At 33.8% G+C, this 20,854-nt stretch overlaps 1 protein-coding gene across 1 annotated transcript in view; it reads left to right on the forward strand.

The window, feature by feature from the left end:
- The window catches only part of LOC123314905 (lachesin-like), a 488,081-nt gene extending 471,619 nt beyond the window's left edge, over positions 1-16,462 (forward strand). The window contains exons 8-10 of the mRNA XM_044900355.1: positions 3,126-3,176; positions 7,335-7,455; positions 16,160-16,462. Coding sequence (XP_044756290.1) covers positions 3,126-3,176; positions 7,335-7,455; positions 16,160-16,295 — 308 coding nt within the window. The 3' untranslated portion in view covers positions 16,296-16,462. The remainder of the gene's footprint in view (positions 1-3,125; positions 3,177-7,334; positions 7,456-16,159) is intronic.
- The last annotated feature ends 4,392 nt before the right edge of the window (positions 16,463-20,854 follow it).

Genomic DNA, 20,854 nt, shown 5'->3' on the forward strand with positions numbered 1-20,854 from the left:
CTGTTTAGAATTATTTAGTTATATTTTTCAGTGCCACCTTTCGAGATTTTGAATAATTAAAGACCTCTTTTCAATTATTTATCATTTCAAATCATCAAAACACACAGTGCATGTTTAAGTACGCTGCCCAAAATATATATTTGAAAAGTGCATTATTATTAAGTATGAATCATTTCCAAATTATCAAATCTTGAGCAGAACAATAGTTAATGAATATTCATTGTACAAAAAATTCATTTTTTCCTTGCAATACGAACTTCTTCTGCAAAGCAAACACGGTCACGAAATAATACATTCCCGTCACTCTATCTAATTTGATAATTTCGAAAGAATTCATAGTTGAATAACACACTTTTCAAATCAATTTTTTAGGCTACGAGCTTAAACACTTGGTGTGTTGATGTCTCAGAATGAAAAATAATTGAAGGGAGGGCTTTTGCTATCAAAAATATCAGGTGGCAATGAAAATTATTACTAGATAATTGAAAACAGGACCATATTCTCAAAAATTAATATGCAATAAGATTTCGTTCGTACCTTTCTCTCTTGTAACAAGAGTGTCATGCGAAGTGAAAATTCAATTTGATTGAAAAAATGTCCTTTTTTCAATAATAAAAACGAAAGTTCTTCCACAGATCCAGAAAATATAGATAAAACTCAATATTCTGAGGACTGTCCTGATTATCTTGAAATTGCATCATCATAAAGTTCTTCAGTATGAAAATCGGTACCTATAAGAGACCTCCAACCTCAAATAATTTCATGCAAATTTTTTATATGAAAGAAAATCATTATGTAGCTTTAGAATAGTTTTATTGATGTCAAAATTTTCACAATTCATATATTCAACATCTTTTCACACAACTAACAATTATGTATTTCAAAGTTGGATTAGTTTTGAGGGGGAAGTTTATAAAATGAATTACTCAATGCTTTGGAGAGCGTCAAGTACATATCGGTGGTCATCTTGGAGCCTTTGATATTTTTTGTTTCCAAATTTTTGAAATCCAATCCACCGTTGAAGAATTGATCACTTTTATTTGTAGTTATTTGATTAGAGCTACTCTCAGCAAAGTTTCCCGAAGAATCAATAGAAAATGTTTTAGTAAGGTATTCGGATTTAAGAACAGCATTTTGAAGTGGTGAATCGTCAAATATTTCTTTATCAGTCCTCGTCATAGTCTCATTGGCAACGAATTTATTGCTAGATAGATTTGGAACGCTGTTAACTGATGAGTTTTTATTATAATCTCTTTGACCAAGCATATTGGAGTATCGGCCGAAATTATCATAAAAAATTTTTTTCTTCGATGTTGTTGTAGCTAAATGGGGACTCTCAGTTTTTGAATCACAGTCGAAATAATGAGTCTCTGAGGATTTTGACTTAACTGCATTCGACTCAGGATTTTCAGTGATTTGTTTTTCAGAGTCCGAAGTTTTTGGTTTATGTTGTGAAATTGAATTTGTTTCTTTAGGTTTCAAGAAACTCCATGATTTGTTGATGACATTTTTCTCTGAACTCTTTTCTTCCTGTGTGATCAATAAATCTCTTAGTTTTTCAACTTCCTGTTCAGGAAACTCATTACGTCCATTTTTTTCAGCAAGGCAAGCTCCACTTTCGATATTTTTTTCCAACTCCTGCATAAAATCAAGTTCACTAGAATCATCATATAGCTCTATTGAAGGCATTTTTTCAGAGTATTTTCCGATTGATGAAGTTATATTCGGAATCGAAAGATCATCTTGTAAAATAACGTCAGGTATTGTTGAGGAAAAATTTTGACCTTTATCAGAAAGTCGTTTACCATATTTATTGATACATTCTTGGTCTATGAAATTCTCACGCATTTTCTGAATTTTAGTCAAATGAAACTTTTCCAGTATTCTGTTTTTAGCCTCATCTGGCAAAATACAGTCGCTGTTTGATTCTGTAATATTTATCATAGCTTTCTTTACAGTTGGTACTCTGAAATTCTTTCTGCCTATATCATCATCATTTTCATCAATGTGAACAGAAGTTCCTTTCTCTTCAGATATTAGATTCTGTAATTTCTTGATTCTGGATAAATGGAATTTATCTAGAATTTTATCCTTGTCTTCAATTTGTACATTATAATCACTGTTAGGTTCAGTTATGTCAACCTCAGATATGCTTTGCGATCTCAATTTTCCAGAAAAATTATTGGTAGGTTTGAAGGAGTTTTTGGTGCTACTGAAATACTTCTCCTGCATGTCGTTCAGTTTCTTGTTGAGAGTAGTCAGTGTTGATATAACCCTTTCCTTACTATTGACTTTAACGTCGGTTTTTGAGAAGGAAGTGTTCCATTTTGGTTTGAGAGAGTAGCCTTCTTCCGAATTCTTATTCTTCAATATCGTCCGTATCTTTTGAAGTTGATTTTGCGAAATATCAATCTCTTTTTGTGCGTCCTCTAAGACGTTTGATGGCTCTTCATAATTGAATGTACTTATGAATTGTTCAGGGGCTTTTTCTGTTCGAGAAGCAGCATTGAAGTCCTTTCCATAATCATTTTCCTCCTTTATATTTGAATTTATTACTGCTTGACCTCTTCCGAAACGGGGAAGGTTGATTGAAATCATTTTAATTTCAGATCCCAGTGGAGCTCTCTTCAACTGTCGAGGGATATTTATTTTTTCAGATACTCCACTCATATTTGACATCCTTCTTCTCTCCGGTAAAAAATACTTCAGACCGGTCTTATCTAGATCAGTGCCCGTCTTGCGACGCTCGTAATCTGGAAGTTCTGATTTGCGTTTATCTTTCTTCGTTGGTTTTTCGAACTTTTGTTCCTCTTTCTTCACATCCGTGTCCCCAGAACATATTCGGCGAACTTGCAAGGTATCAGCAAAAGGGTCTACTTTTTCGATTTTTTTCTTATTCGTTTTCATTTCATACAGTTTTCGATTGTAGTGAAAAAAGTTGTCAGATAATTGGAAAATTTTGACATTTTGAATTATTCCGAACCCGGTGACTGAAATTTGAAAACTTTCTGTATTCATTCATTGACAGACTCATGTATATCGACCACTGAACTATACTGATTATCATAATGAATGTTCATATTGCAACTCTGTAGCAAACGATCTCATGTATATTTTTTTTTCAGAAATCAAAGTTGGCCCCGAAGGAGTACATGACCACATCAGTGTAGTAGGGGGTAAGTTGACAATAAAACAAATAACTGATAGAATTCGAGGAAAATTGTTCCTAAATTGAATAAGGTTTCCTCATAAAACACATATTTATTTGATGTGATATAATTAATGAACATTTCCAACTCAATTTCCAATAAATGATGTCTAATACTGATCAATCATAAGCCGGTTCTATCCTTCCCCAGACGTATTGAACATAACAATATAATATGAGAATCCAAAGGAAAAATTCTTCAATTATATCGAAAATATAAATTGAGACTACAAAGAATTGATGTTGAATTACAGGGACTAAAATATAAAATGATGATGAAGATTGAAAAATGTTCTGAGAAATGTAAGAATTTTTTTATTTCATCATATATTTGTACTTCGTCATTGTATTTGTACTCCGTCACCATATTCAATAAGCGTGGCATAATGTCCCTTAATATTTTTATTCTCATTCTTTATTCACCATCAAGTTTACAGAAATTGTAAAAACTACAAATAGTAAAAAACATATGAATGTATATACTTTCGTAAATTTACGAGAGTTTGAATACGAGGTAGCCCACATAAAATAATCCAGTAGAATTATTTTTGAAAATATTTAATTCTATTATTCTATCATTAAGTCAAGCGGCTTAGCAACCCCGTCAAGAATTTTTGATGGGAATACGCGTCAAATCACATATTCTTCTGAAGCCATTCTATTCAATTCTTCGTGTTTGGTGCTCGTTTCAGTTTAAAAAAAATTCGTTGCCAATGAGGGATGAAATGTTCGAATGAATTCAAACTGTCCACCATTTTGGAACAGTAATTTAGTGCCTTTTCTCCTGCATTATGTAACCAGCATGTTATTGAATGGAGGTCTCTATTTAAGAAAAGCGTCTTTTTGAGATGCCGACGTTAGGTATATTTTATATACCTGTTTGTTTTAGAGGTACACAAGTTCAAAATGAAATAAAACGCCTAAAAGTAAATTTCATAATCGTGGGATTGGTTTTATATAAAATATGTTATTATTTTATTAGTGCTTAAAAATGATTTCGGGTATATGGAAGCCACTGCAGGCTTTAATGAAGTGTAATTTTCGACCACGTTTTCGAGCCTTCTATCGACAATTACGCAGCAAATGTTGGCTTAAAGACCTGCCGCAGACATGCAACTTTTCAGTTGCGCAACAGTTTGATTGCAAGGGGTTCGAGGGCGCACACATACGCAATCGCTGCAACTTTTCAGTTGCATGTTTGCGCGGCCCCATATAAATGCATTGTACTCACTTCTGCAACTAAACAGTTGCAAAACTAAAAATTGCATGTCTGCGGCAGGCCATAAGGACCAACGTCTGTGGTTTATCTGCGTAGACGTGTGACTTTACATATCCCCTAAGAAAGTAATCCTTAGGTCTCTGCTTAGGTGTTCCATCACACGCTCGTGGAGGCCAACTCACAGGTTCATTATGCGAAATTATGAACTCTTCGAATGTTTTCCACAATAAATTCATGGTGTCTCGCTGTGTACAGTGACCATTGAACTCTTTTAGAGTTCAATGACAGTGACTATATAGTCACGTGGCATGTTGCGCCATCTTATTGAAACCACAACTCTGCCACAGGAGGGAAACAAAAAAAGTCGGTAATCATGGCTCTACAGCACTCTCCATTGACTGAAACATTCTGGCCGTTATCATCTTTAAAAAAATATGGACCAATGAGAACACCTGCCCATAAAGCGCACCAAACAGTTGCTTTTGATGGATATAAGAGCATCTCAATAAGGGCTTCTAGGTTTTCTTCACTCCAAATTCGGAAATTTCGTTTATTGACGTAGCCGTTCAAACAAATATGAACTTAGGGCGCGGTAAGATTGGCGAACTGAACCATTTTTTTCAAAACAAATTTGCACAATTTGCAAGCGTTGTTCTGAAATAAGTCTATACATTGTGAAATGGCAAAACGTACTGGCCACAAATATACCACAAACTCTCAAACGAACAATCACTAGAAACAGTGTTGGCAATTTAAAACCCGATCCTCTGAAAAAACACCCTTTATAACTTTTTCAGGTCTCTAAAACTATATAACAAAAATTCAATGGAGACCTGAAAACTGAAACATTTCCAACGCATTTCTCTACAATACAAACAAAACATGGAATAACAGGATTATGACAACATCGAAAAGAATTTAATGTTAAAAAATTGAAGAAGGATTTATGAATGAAAAAACAAATTTATCAAAACAAAAAGAATGCAATGAATGAAATTACAGGTATGAAAGATTTAAATGTCCCTTATTTCAATATAGACAAGGTGAGAGACAAAATATGAATGTGTGCATTTTTTTTTTTTTTGTGTAGCAGGGGGAAAATCTGCAAAACAGACGAACACACCCTCTAGAGGCTCTCTGAGCTCGAGACCCACTAAAAACCCTTAACTGCTTCTTCATAGGTTCCGGGAATTTTGCCTATAAACCAGTTGACTCTTATGGTTTCTGGACTCTCACAGGATCATAGTCGTGTTGATAGTTGTATGCTGCCTATAGCTTTTATAGGTTAAGCTCTTCTTTGGTTACATTTAAATCCTTAACTGATCTCTCGGTCTTCGGTGGTAGGTTCTTGACCTTCTAGCTTCTTCCGTTGGATCGTAGTCGACTAATCTTCGTAGTTCCTCATTTGGATGTTGTTTGGCTTTGTCGAATATCCTTTCCGCCTTTCTCTTCATAAATTCTGTAACTGGTTCCCATTCCAAGTCCTTGTAGATTTGTTTGTTCCTAACAAACCAGGGTACGTCCATCGCCATTCTAAGGAGTTTATTTTCAGTGGCCTGTATTCTCTTGATGTGGGTCTTGGCTGCGAAGCCCCATGCCGCCGATCCATATGTGAGTTGTGGTCGCGCAATAGTTTTAATCATCGTCAACTTGATGTTCTTATTCATATGACTTCTTCTGCCTATGAGTGGATAAAGTTTACTCATTGCGGCTTTTGTTTTATCAACAGCACATTTGATGTGGTTTTTCCATGTAAGTCCTCTGTCAAGCGTCACTCCTAGGTATGTTTTTCCATTCAACCTCTTCTCCATCAACTTCAAGGTTTTCTTCCATCCTCAATCTTCTCTTTTGCAGTAATATTGCTTGAGTCTTCCTTCCATTGATTTGGATTTTCCATTTGATGCACCATTTGAGTAATTCATCTATGGCTTCCTGCAGTCTCCGGTGTATGATCTCTGGGCGTCGATGTCTGAACGCTATTCCTGTGTCATCTGCGTACAAGGTGAGCATATTTCTAGCATTCTTCGGGATATCATAAACGTATATTACGAAAAGCAGAGGTCCAAGTACCGATCCTTGAGGCACTCCCGCTTCCAATTGTCTGGTTTGAGAGGTTGCTCCATCTATCTTCACATAAAAGTTTCTATTCCTCAGATAGTTCCTTATAATCTTGCATAGCTTGGTCAAATATCCTGCTTTTTTCATCTTGTAGATTAGGCCTTCGTGCCATACTCTATCAAAAGCTCTCTCGATATCCATCAGAACTAATCCTGTGGCCTGTTTGGTCTGTATTCCTTCGGTGACGTATTCTATGAGCCGTAGTAATTGGAGTTCAGTCAAATGTTCTCGTCGAAATCCAAATTGTGTGCATTTTGTAATTCGTTGCATTGTAGCAAATGAAAACGTTTACGTATTGTTCTCCTCCTCCTTTCTGGTTGTTTCCGCCTATCTTGGGAATGTGATAATCATGTTAAATTGAATAAGTGGCTGACAAAGACTGTTTTTTTTTCAAAAAAATTCATAGAATACTTTGTTCTCTCGATTGCTCAATTTGTTTAGCACGTAGAACTTATTTTTGATTTGATTAGCTGCCGTTGTTTTTAATTCAGAGATATTTTCAATCCAAATTTTTTGTTCATTGTTATTTCTCAATAATGTGATCTTTTCATTTATGAGTACAATTTTCAATTTTCCAACATTTCAGGTTTTTCTCTTTGTTATACTTTTAGTTTTCTAGTCTTCATTGATTGTTTTTGGTTTTTCGATGCAGGGCCTTCAAAAGGTTCGAAATATACAGAAATGTGTTCATTGACAACAATATTGAGAAAGAGAACTGATACCTATTATTCAGTAATAGTTTCAGAAAATCATATATAGAATTCAATTGGTAATATGTAACTGTTTCAGGATTGGCAGAACCAGCAAGAGGTCATCGGACGAGGAACAGCGAGAGCTCCTCCAGCACGAAGATCGCTGAATTCTGCACAACCCAAATAGTGACGTTTGTCATTTTATACGCGATTCCAAGGTGACCAATCTTCTAAAACCTCCCAGAGGAGTTCACAAAATTGTATAGCAAATAAAATTATGCTATTTGAATGTGGAATGTCACGTCCATACCAGACTATTTGTCAAAATTTCCTGATTCTAATCCATTTCCAGTATTTTTAGGAAATTTTGCTTGTATATATTCCCTAGAATAAAAATGTAATAAGTTTGTAACTATTTAGACGGGCCACAACTAACTGAAAATTTCAACATATCGAAACTTCTTCGTAGGTTCATCGAACTCAAGTCAATAAATAGAAGATATACTGATGAGAGAAACACGAGACTGGAACAACTTTTCAGCATGTGGCAGAACACGCATAATGTTTGGCCAAATAAGCAAAAAATAAATTTCAGTGAATTTTTTTCATTTTAGGGATATGTTGATTCTGCTTGTTTTACAAAGATTGATCGCACTCGATTGATGGATGCATATCGACTATTTTCTCAAATTCATCGTTGAGTTTCACAAATCGAGAAGTATATTTATATATGTTACGGCTAAAGATAGGTGTGAACATAAACTTAAGATTAGCCGGCTAAACTTAGGTTTAGCTTCGGGTATTTGCTAATGTTAGTTTCTTCTATCTTTAGCCGGCTAAACTTAAGTGTAACCACATCCCATCGGCTAAAAATGTAGAAGGCTTGAGGGGCGTAAATTTTCGGCAATTAAGAGAATGTAAAGAGATAGTAATACGAGTATAATCAAACTATTAATGCAATGCATTTTTTGTATGAATTTCACATATTTTAATAGCAGAAAAGCATTATGTTAAGCAGTTGAGAAATTGGAGAATGAACATATATTTGTTTCAACTGTGTCTCAATGAATTCTCATTGACGAATCTAAAAATCTAAACGCTTGATGAAAAAATTCGAGACATGCTATTTTGAGTGTGAGGGAAAACTGTAGTGTTAATTATTATTTTTCATCTTGTTATTATTCATAATTTGAGGGGAATTGAATGAGCAGAAGGAGATAATGAAGACAAGAATGATGCCGCGAACTTCTTTATCAAAATACCAAAGATTTTCTAGAAAAATATAAGTAGAAGTACCCAATCTTGTTTGTAATCAACCGGACTATTTGGCTCAAAGATTATAGAGTTAACTGTATAATCTTTGATTTGGCTGATAAGCTTTACGATTAATGCACTTGTATCCCCCGGGATGATTCATCAAGGGTATTTTGGAACCCGTATATTCAATGACTCGGGAAGAAATTTTTAACAAAATCAGCTAGAGAAAGTGTTTTCAACTATGTTCATGTTCATAGTTTTTTTTTTGCGAAAGAATTGGTTGGAAAGAAATTGCAACGTTAGAAACTATAGTTCCTATTTCGTAATTTTTCCATAAACCCAATTATTGAATGGTAGGGAAAATACTTTTGTTTACGGAAAAAAATTTCTATGTCCAATATCTCATTTTCTGGTGGGTTCATATTATGGTTTTTCACAAATTAGGCTCGGTTTGAAGAGCATTAATCTCCTAAACAGATAAAAATAACTCGTTAAATATTGAATTGAAAACCCATGGGCGTTATGTAATACAACCCCAATAAATTCGATGCTCTTTTGCATATTTCAATTCTAAAAATTTAAACAAAAAAGTGGCCGTGTGCGTTCGTCCTCTCCCATCCGACCATTCTTGAGACATCACCTCTCCGCATGTCCATCGAATACATTTTTAGCCGTTCCATTTTGGGTAATGTGCACATTAGCCGGCTAAAGATGAAATGCCCTGACGCAGATGAATATTTTATCGAACTTTAGCCGATCCTCGAATATAAACCTAAGTTTAGCCGGCTAATCTTAAGTTTATGCTCACACCTATCTTTAGCCGTAACATATACACCGTTACAACAGTTGATAAAATCTCAGGCTATATATAGCCTAAGGTACAACAACGATCAGATGCCTAAAGATTAAATTGATATTATTGATTGATTGATGAAAATCCATTACGAAACTGAAAACTGACTCACATCCTTTTCACCAAAATAATTTTTTTAACAACTAGGTACATGTATTTCGTATTTCTCTATCAATAGTTTGTTCATTTCTGATAAACCGGAAATAAGCTTAGGCTTTGGTAGGCACTCGATCATAGGTCATATTCTGCCCAGAATGTTACTTCTAACGTTTCTATTGCAAAGAGATATTCAGGTTTGGCCTTAGCCCAACGGCTTGCGACGCCCTTGTTAACGATTCGAAATTTCGAATTATCAATTGACGGGTTCATTTAGAGCAGCCTTGAATAGCTAATGAAATTCAATAACTGTGTTTTATTGTGAGAACCGAAGAGAACTTTCCAAATGTTTCGAACATTCAACAGCAGGTTGATCCTTTCACTCACCCTTTCCTGTTGAATTAAATTGGGTCATGTAGCGTTGAATGAAGGGACTTGACCTCTTCGGATAGAACTACCTTCATTTGAAAAAACCTCGAGTAATAATATAATGGATTGGATACAATCTTCGAGTATTGGAGTTCAATACTCAATCATGCAATGAAGCGTTAAATAACGGAAGCTGCAACCAGCATTTATCATTTTGCCTGACGAAAAGATTCATGGCCGTTTTGTCATTAGCTCCGAAAGATAATAAAAGAATGGTGAATATTCTATACAGCTGAAGTTTATATTGAATTTTTTGCAGCCAAATTTATTACCAATGAGATATGTGAAGGTTTGTTCAAATTATATTCATATATATTCATATCTTTCAAGGGTGATTTTGGTGCGTCTGTTTGAAAAATACACATGGTACTTTGAATTGGTAGAAATGAACTTCCACTACTTATTAAAATTCAACTCTATTGATGTACAGGGTGGGCAAAATTGGCGATACCTGAACTATAACTTTTTAACCCAACGGGATAGAGGAAAACGAATGTACCATTCATGTCGTCTTTTTTCGAGAAACTAATAATGCCATCAACTACATTCCTCTATCTTCTTTTGTTTTCGAGTTATAGGCCAAAATTGAAATTTGGGCGATTTCAACTTTGATCATTATCTCCGTTCCTGTTTGAGCTAGGATGTTGAAATGAAAACATTATACAGACACTTTTTTGATAGCAATCCAGTGGCGTACTATGATATTTTCCTACAGGTATATTTGCTGAGCTACAACATGAGGTTGTGTTTTTTCTTATGGAAACAGTCGTTTAAAATGACCTAGAAAGAATCGCCATTTTTTTTCCGTTTCAGAAATATATCATACATCTACATCGCCCTCAGATTCATTCAGATATTATGAAAAATACAGTTTGTATTCATGTTAAATTTAAAATGAAGAGTAGTATGGGAGCTGAATTATAGATTTATTTTTCAAGAAATCACAAATCTCGTAATTTTTGAATATTTCCACAATACCGCCAATAATGACTTCGAATTCTAATTAATGACAGTTGTTTTAAACCGAGATCAAACCATCGAGGATTGAATCAAGTATTCAAAAGCTAAATAATAATTAAACCATACGTAGAGAAATACTATTGTGTGATTCAGCCTACTGAATACTCAATCATTTGAAATTCACATATAAACTATGTTTTTCATAATATCTGAACGCATCTGAGGGCGATGTATGATATATTTCTGAAACGAAAAAAATGGAGATTCTTTCTAGGTCATTTTAAACGACTGTTTCCAAAAGAAAAAACACAACTTCAAGTTGTAGCTCAGCAAATATACCTGTTGGAAAAAAATCATAGTACGCAGTGGCGTACTATGTACATTATACAGACACTTTTTTGATAGCAATCCAGTGGGATTGCTATCAAAAAAGTGTCTGTATAATGTTTTCATTTCAACATCCTATCTCAAACAGGAACGGAGATACCCTAATAGCACACAACGTCCATGGGAAGTACAATTCATGTCCATTTAACGTCGGAACGTCCATGGACTTGATTTGTATGTCCTTTGGACGTCCGTTTCCGGACAGTTTCAGGACGTCCAAGATGGATATCCATTGTTAGTCCAATTTATGTACAATGTCCGTATCGGATATCCATTGGATGACCGTGATGGACATAATACGGACTATATGACATATGTCCGTATCATATAGTTCCAAAATAGTCTCTGACCGACTCAATACAGGCAATGTCAAAAATATGTCCTTACTGGGATATCCATAAGGTGTCCGTGATGAACATATTACGGACCATATAACTTATACATATATATTACATGGTCCGTATAACGTCCATCACGTACACCTAGTGGATATCCGGTAGGGACATCTTTTGAATGTCCTCACCGGATATTCACTAGGAGTCCATAATGGACGTAATATGGACCAAATGACATGTATATGTTACATGGTCCGTATAACGTCCATGACGGACACCTATTGGATATCCAGTAGGGACATCTTTTGAATGTCCTCGCCGGATATTCACTAGGAGTCCGTAATGGACGTAATATGGACCAAATAACATGTATATATTACATGGTCCGTATAACGTCCATGACGGACACCTATTGGATATCCGGTAGGGACATCTTTTGAATGTCCTCACCGGATAATCACTAGGAGTCCGTAATGGACGTAATATGGACCAAATAACATGTATATATTACATGGTCCGTATAACGTCCATGACGGACACCTATTGGATATCCGGTAGGGACATCTTTTGAATGTCCATACCGGATATTCACTAGGAGTCCGTAATGGACGTAATATGGACCAAATTTCATATACACATTACATGGTCCGTATAACGTCCATCACGGATACCTAAAGGATATCCGGTAGGGACATCTTTTGAATGTCCATACCGGATATTCACAAGGAGTCCGTAATATGGACCAAATAATACATACATGTATATCAATGAACACCAAAATTTAAACTCCTTCTTTTCCGTTTTGTAGTATATGAATATCTTATGAATATTATATTATGTATAACGTTATGATGAACGAAGACTAAATACTTGAGTAATTACTATTATAAAATAATCTATGTTTGAGTTTTAAGACTTTAGTTTTTATTATATGGTATTTCTGTATTGATCGACTACTATTCCATAAATCAGTTAACAATATAATGAATATGTTCCTACAAGTAGGTATATCGTATAGTCTCGGTAGCTAGGACGGTTGCAGCGAAGGCTGAGTAATACGATGTCCCCACGTACTCTCGAGTTCGAATCCGGGCCAAGTGTAAAAACTTTCTAGTAAGTATGGATGGAAATGGGAACAACACAGAAAATACCATCTGCGTCTGAGTGTAAGACATTGGGTTCTAGGACATTGAAATTCTAATAGATAGGATAGCCAACGTCGTGGTAAATTTTTGTACCGTTGAGATAGCTGATGATGGTCCCAACGGGATATCCATTGGACGTCCGCGATGGACGTCCGAATTCGGTTCAAAGTTGTGACATTTGTACGTCCCTCGGATGTCCATAGAACGTCCATTGTACCAGAAATGGACGTCCCATGGATGTCCGTAATGTCCGAAGAGGACGTCCTATGGATGTCCATAGGACTACTTAGTGCTATTAGGGTAATGATCAAAGTTGAAATCGCCCAAATTTCAATTTTGGCCTATAACTCGAAAACAAATGAAGATTATTATTAGTTTCTGAAAAAAGACGTCTACCTCGTTGGGTTAAAAATTTGTAGTTCAGGTATCACCAATTTTGCCCACCCTGTACAATGTATGTGGGTTTGAACTTTCGGCCTCGATACGATTATGGCTTGAAGGTTGTCTTGAAATGTATAGCGCATTAGGATGAGCTTGTGCCCGATAATTTCATACGGATTTTTTTTTTAAATCATTTCCAAAGCATGCCTGTCAAAGCTATTCCTTTATACAGAATAATGAGTCAAAAGCACCTCACAGCTCTAAATACAAAAACATTTCACTTGTGGAAATGATTTTTTTTTCAAAAAAACGGTTTTTGTTGTGTTATGTTGCGTTCCTGTACAAAAAAATTTTATCTGTTTTACGTGATATAGTATTAACCATGGAATATACGAATGAATATGCAGCGAGTCGTATAAATATATGTTGTATTTCTTTGCGATTAAAATCCTCATACCATCATGAAATGTGCTGAATATGTATTTCATGTTGTGTAGATGTTTGAATGTACGTAAGGTACTATTAGTATTTCACTTTTTTCCATGAATCTCTGAGACACCCTGTATATCTAGAATATATTCATCATGAGCCATAATGCTTTAACCGAGAATAAGTATAATGCTATCGAATAATAACCATTTATTGAAGCTGAATTGCACAGAAAAAATATAAATCAACATAAAAAAGGACTAATGGACAGTTTATTCAATTAATTCTTTGTAAAATGAGTACATGTTTGTAAATTCGCATTGATCAAAAAACCTACATGGATTGCGCACAGTTAAGATTCACATTCTTCAAAGGAATTTCGAATCAGACCGATGCTCATTAAACCGCGCTTTCCATGTTCAATATCCCAGGAATGTTAAAACTGTTCAGATCCCACAAAAGTCTGCATGAGTTGTTAATTAATTCATTAGTCGAAGAAGCAAATACCTTAAACACACTTTATTCATTTCATGTTCAGTGAAACTGCGCTTTAGGAATTGATAGCTCAATTAAATCGACTCTATATATACGATCTTTAATCAAATAGCGTCGCTTGAAATCGAGTAGAGTCAATCTCAGAACGACCCTGGTTAATTGGTTTATGGCAGAGTGAAATGCTTATGCTCCCAATGAACGAGTTTCGATGCTAATAGATCGGTTTAAAATCCGATACTGATGAAGACTTCTTGTGCAAAATTCCTTTCTTCTTGTTGGGATTATATTACATGCTTCGCTCGAGATAATTTTGTGTTGTTTGCTAATGATCATCACTCAATGGAATTTCGATGAATTTTATACACTGCTGGACAAAAAAAACCGGACAGAATTTTTTTTACTAAATTAACTTTTTAAGCTATGCATCGATTTTGATCATTTTGTTGTTTATTTGTAGCCTATTTCATCACCTGATGTCGAGTCTGTAGAAATTTCAATTGAATTTTATGGTATACAGGGTAGAACTGAAAGTTGCAATTTATTCTTAATTCCTGAACACCCTATGGAGGTAGTTAGTGACTCAATGATGGGTCTTTGAATGAGTATTTATAGACTGATCTCCTCTCAACATTTTCCTGTTTATTCCGCGTCCATAGCTCCTTTCTGAAAGAAAATCTATATTAACAAAAGAGGATCTATGGTTTACTTCAAAATGCTTTATTGTTCAAACGGTCGCACCAAATTGGACAATTCTTTTTTTGTTGTGTTTATTATTGTTAGGGCAAAGTTTATATAACAAAATATTCCCAAAAAAAATTGTACAGAACAGAAAAAAAGGCATTCCTTTTTCTTACGACCAATCGCCGAGCAATCACGATGAGTTAGTTATTATCTACCCTAGAAATAATTTAAATGGCAAAACACTAGGTTTGCCGGGTCAGCTAGTAGATAATATTTTTCAAACGAAACTGTGCAATTTATAACATTATCGATAACACCTCAAGAATATACAGATGAAACTATGAAAAATAAAAACAGTTTCTTCAGTTCAATTACGGATTTTCATCAGCCACTTCAATTCAATAGCATATTGTTCATTAGTTTTGGCCTCTGGCTTAACGTTTGAAGGTTTCCATCCATTCATTTTTCATTTTCGATTAACAAAGAATAGCTCTAATAGAGATGGAAGATTCAATGAATCTATTTCAGTCAAGCAAAATATCCCTTAGTTCAATTTCAAAACACTGTTTAGTGGATAATTTAAATATTGCTCAAAATCTGAGTAGTGAAAAAAAGGTTCGCTGGTATATATCTTTTCATCTGTGAAGAAACATTATCCAGATCAAGTGACAATTCTACATATATGTTCGATTTTCTGAACCTTCATTGTAAGATGTAATAAATCGGATATTTATTTTAAGAATGTTTATCAAATTTGTCAACGTATTTGTGATATTAGTTTGTTTTCTTCTTTATGCTTTCACTCAAACTTCTGTTATAATGAATATTTATGTACATAAATTCGTCTTCCAAAAATCCCGGAAGAACACAATCTTAATCGCTTATATAAATGCATTTGATTGAAATCTACATTATCTGAAATTGGGGTATATATGTATTTGTCAATAAAAATGAAATACTTTGGCCTACGTATCTTCAACAACCGAAAAGCTCATCTTGTCGAGAAATATGAAGAAAGTATGATTGTATTTTCATCTTAGATATACTTCCAATGAATCCTGATGGAATGAGTCAGAGTACCACAGAACTTTTTCTTTCATTTTATTTTCCTCACACATCACCCAAATAAATTTCTTATGGTCATCCCATTTTATTTGAAATTCCATTTCCTTTCATGGAAACTTATTTTTAGATCAAATTCAGCAAATTTTTCAAACTTCTCAGTATACCTATCTTTTTTCATTGATTTATGAATATTTCTATAGAAATATATGGCCATCTATTTTTGTGAGGAAGTATCTTATTTAACTGGCCTATTTTACTGAATATAGACTAATAAGGTTTTTAAACAATCAACGACCTTTTTTAAATATTAAATCAATTGTACCTATGGATTCTTTGTAACTGTATGATTTCTTTAATTCTTATGGAAATGTACCATATCATTATATTCTTATCAGAATATTATCTACAGGACGAGCGAATTTCAGCATATCATATATGAAGAGAGAATCATCACTGTCGATTTGTGTTTATTTCATGGATGTTCAAAAAAACAAGAACAAATAAAGCCTAAATGTGAGAATACCCTAGATAATACATATAAATGATATTTGTACGTACTATGAAATTTAGAAAACCTTCAATTTATTTTTATGTAAATACTTCGGTTCATTTCAATGAGCTTTAAGATTGTATTATTAGAGTATAGGGCGACTTCCATTAATTTCTGTACAAAGAATTTCTTCAAGTGTTTGAATAAAAATTTATTTCGTAATTTTATTTTATTTTTCCTTCTATATAGCCCTACTACGTATGAAATGAAATTTCATTAGTGAAATAATTGTGGAACAGCCTTAAATTCAATTTAGATTAATTGAGGCGAATTTTGGCGCTGTAACCACAGCTTACTATGGTTATGGTTATGTGTGACGTCATAGTTACTGATGACATTTATTGGAAGGTGTCAACTGGCAGTTCTGTCTGATTTTTTCGATTAATGGATTTCCAAATAAATTAATGAATGGAGGTTAGAGGAATAAGGAAAGAGAAACTATATCAAAATATGTTTCAACTAAGAGAAGATAAATACTTTTATGGAAAGTACCAATGGATAGAAGACTTGTTTATCCCTGCAAACATTGGTTTATGTGTCCATATCGATGAACATCTGATAATCTGAATGATATGGAAAGAGACATGGAATATGAATTCAAATTCACACATATCTTTCACCAGTTGGGAACTTAAGTTTCATGTTTCTCAAATAATGAGCAGCAAAAATTTTTATAGAAGGGCCAAGGAGAAGCATTTCAATTTTCTACTCTCTGAAACGACACGAATTGAGAATACCATTGCTTTGTTTAAAGGAAGATCTGTAATACTGTATTAAGTGTTATTAGTAAACGTGCCTTTTAAAATACCGTTTTTTTTTACACTCCTTAATATTTGTGAGTTTGTTATAGATAAAAATGATTTTACATTGAGGATTCATTATTTCACTATCTACACAGATACTTTTCCATTTGATCGTCTAGATACTCATTAATTCATATTTTCACTTGACATAGTATATGGACCCTATATACTATGTATATATACATCCCAAATAGCTTAGGGCTTTATCAATTCTATCAAAGCAAAAAATCATCCAAAAAGTCTGAATCCGACCAATACCTCAGCATACTTAGTAAATAATAATTCATAAGCTTGAGAATGATCAAAATTATCAAATTCAAATTTTCAGTTTTGCTTAACGAGTGAAAAAATTAATTAAACGGATTATCTTCCAAGCTCCCTTATTATATTATTTTTTTCTGTCTGGTACAGAAATTGGATTTTATTTATAAAAATAACGTTATATCGAAGAGGAAGGTTAATCTTTGATTGTAGCATCCATCTCTTCAAAACTTTGTGAATCCCACATAACATCAATGGTCCAATATTCCATTTCACTCATTGAAAGGAGATAGAAATACATACCACTATGGGAACCCATAGAGTTCAATGACATACCACGCAATTAACCCTACTCAAGAGGAAGGTTACGTGGTTAACTTCGTGTGACGTCATTAAAACGTCATAGTTACCTGGTTATCTTCGCCATAGACTTATAAATAACATGGACTCCGCATGTGAGAGAGAAGTCGGTTGCTTGAATAAGATGGAGAGTTTGTGGGCAAGCTGTCAAAAGGTTATAGAACACAAGTTTATGCGAAAATTTTCTTCAATAAATTTTAAACAAGCTTCCGAGAAGACACACAGAAATTCCATAGCATTCCTTCGAAATCAATTATGTCAAAAAATATGTGAGTTTTAGTCAAAAATAGATGTAATGAGAATAATAATCAACGTATCAACACCTTGTGGGCAAAGTCTGCGAAAATTGTAAAAATTTTCCATAATAAATGTTCAACAAGCTTCCGAGAAGGCAAACAGGAATTCCTCAACATTCCTTCAAAATGGAAAATATAAAAATTATGTGAGTTTCATTCAATAATAAATATAATGTGAATAATACTCAATGTATGAACACCTTGTGGGCAACGTCTGCGTTAATATCCATCATATGATTTTGACATTGCCCACACGGAATCAGTTCATCTCTTTCTTGTTCGATCAAAACGCATAAGCCCTTCTCTCTCTAATGCATACAACCCCTCGATCTACTGAAAAGTCACGTGACAGTGAGTCCATGTATTTTAAGTCTATGATCTTCGCCAAAATGTGGTTACCGGAGTAACTACAACCTAACCATAGTTAACCACTAGCGCCAAAATTTGGCAAGAAGAACACAATCTTAATCGCTTATATAAATGCATTTGATTGAAATCTACATTATCTGAAATTGGGGTATATATTTGTCAATAAAAATGAAATACTTTGGCCTACGTATCTTCAACAACCGAAAAGCTCATCTTGTCGAGAAATATGAAGAAAGTATGATTGTATTTTCATCTTAGATATACTTCCAATGAATCCTGATGGAATGAGTCAGAGTACCACAGAACTTTTTCTCTCATTTTATTTTCCTCACACATCACCCAAATAAATTTCTTATGGTCATCCCATTTTATTTGAAATTCCATTTCCTTTCATGGAAACTTATTTTTAGATCAAATTCAGCAAATTTTTCAAACTTCTTAGTATACCTATCTTTTTTCATTGATTTATGAATATTTCTATAGAAATATATGGCCATCTATTTTTGTGAGGAAGTATCTTATTTAACTGGCCTATTTTACTGAATATAGACTAATAAGGTTTTTAAACAATCAACGACCTTTTTTAAATATTAAATCAATTGTACCTATGGATTCTTTGTAACTGTATGATTTCTTTAATTCTTATGGAAATGTACCATATCATTATATTCTTATCAGAATATTATCTACAGGACGAGCGAATTTCAGCATATCATATATGAAGAGAGAATCATCACTGTCGATTTGTGTTTATTTCATGGATGTTCAAAAAAACAAGAACAAATAAAGCCTAAATGTGAGAATACCCTAGATAATACATATAAATGATATTTGTACGTACTATGAAATTTAGAAAACCTTCAATTTATTTTTATGTAAATACTTCGGTTCATTTCAATGAGCTTTAAGATTGTATTATTAGAGTATAGGGCGACTTCCATTAATTTCTGTACAAAGAATTTCTTCAAGTGTTTGAATAAAAATTTATTTCGTAATTTTATTTTATTTTTCCTTCTATATAGCCCTACTACGTCCAACATGAAATTTCATTAGTGAAATAATTGTGGAACAGCCTTAAATTCAATTTAGATTAATTGAGGCGAATTTTGGCGCTGTAACCACAGCTTACTATGGTTATGGTTATGTGTGAAGTCATAGTTACTGATGACATTTATTGGAAGGTGTCAACTGGCAGTTCTGTCTGATTTTTTCGATTAATGGATTTCCAAATAAATTAATGAATGGAGGTTAGAGGAATAAGGAAAGAGAAACTATATCAAAATATGTTTCAACAAGGAGAAGATAAATACTTTTATGGAAAGTACCAATGGATAGAAGACTTGTTTATCCCTGCAAACATTGGTTTATGTGTCCATATCGATGAACATCTGATAATCTGAATGATATGGAAAGAGACATGGAATATGAATTCAAATTCACACATATCTTTCACCAGTTGGGAACTTAAGCTTCATGTTTCTCAAATAATGAGCAGCAAAAATTTTTATAGAAGGGCCAAGGAGAAGCATTTCAATTTTCTACTCTCTGAAACGACACGAATTGAGAATACCATTGATTTGTTTAAAGGAAGATCTGTAATACTGTATCAAGTGTTATTAGTAAACGTGCCTTTTAAAATACCGTTTTTTTTTTACACTCCTTAATATTTGTGAGTTTGTTATAGATAAAAATGATTTCACATTGAGGATTCATTATTTCACTATCTACACAGATACTTTTCCATTTGATCGTCTAGATACTCATTAATTCATATTTTCACTTGACATAGTATATGGACCCTATATACTATGTATATATACATCCCAAATAGCTTAGGGCTTTATCAATTCTATCAAAGCAAAAAATCATCCAAAAAGTCTGAATCCGACCAAGACCTCAGCATACTTAGTAAATAATAATTCATAAGCTTGAGAATGATCAAAATTATCAAATTCAAATTTTCAGTTTTGCTTAACGAGTGAAAAAATTAATTAAACGGATTATCTTCCAAGCTCCCTTATTATATTATTTTTTTCTGTCTGGTACAGAAATTGGATTTTATTTATAAAAATAACGTTATATCGAAGAGGAAGGTTAATCTTTGATTGTAGCATCCATCTCTTCAAAACTTTGTGAATCCCACATAACATCAATGGTCCAATATTCCATTTCACTCATTGAAAGGAGATAGAAATACATACCACTATGGGAACCCATAGAGTTCAATGACATACCACGCAATTAACCCTACTCAAGAGGAAGGTTACGTGGTTAACTTCGTGTGACGTCATTAAAACGTCATAGTTACCTGGTTATCTTCGCCAAAATGTGGTTACCTGAGTAACTACAACCTAACCATAGTTAACCACTAGCGCCAAAATTTGCCTTTGATAACTCGAACACGAAATGAAAAATCACCTCAGTACTCCTTCATTAGATAAATGCTCTTTTATAGATGTCCAATT

Source organism: Coccinella septempunctata, chromosome 6 (genome assembly GCF_907165205.1).
Source record: "Coccinella septempunctata chromosome 6, icCocSept1.1, whole genome shotgun sequence".
NCBI classification, from domain to species: domain Eukaryota; kingdom Metazoa; phylum Arthropoda; class Insecta; order Coleoptera; family Coccinellidae; genus Coccinella; species Coccinella septempunctata.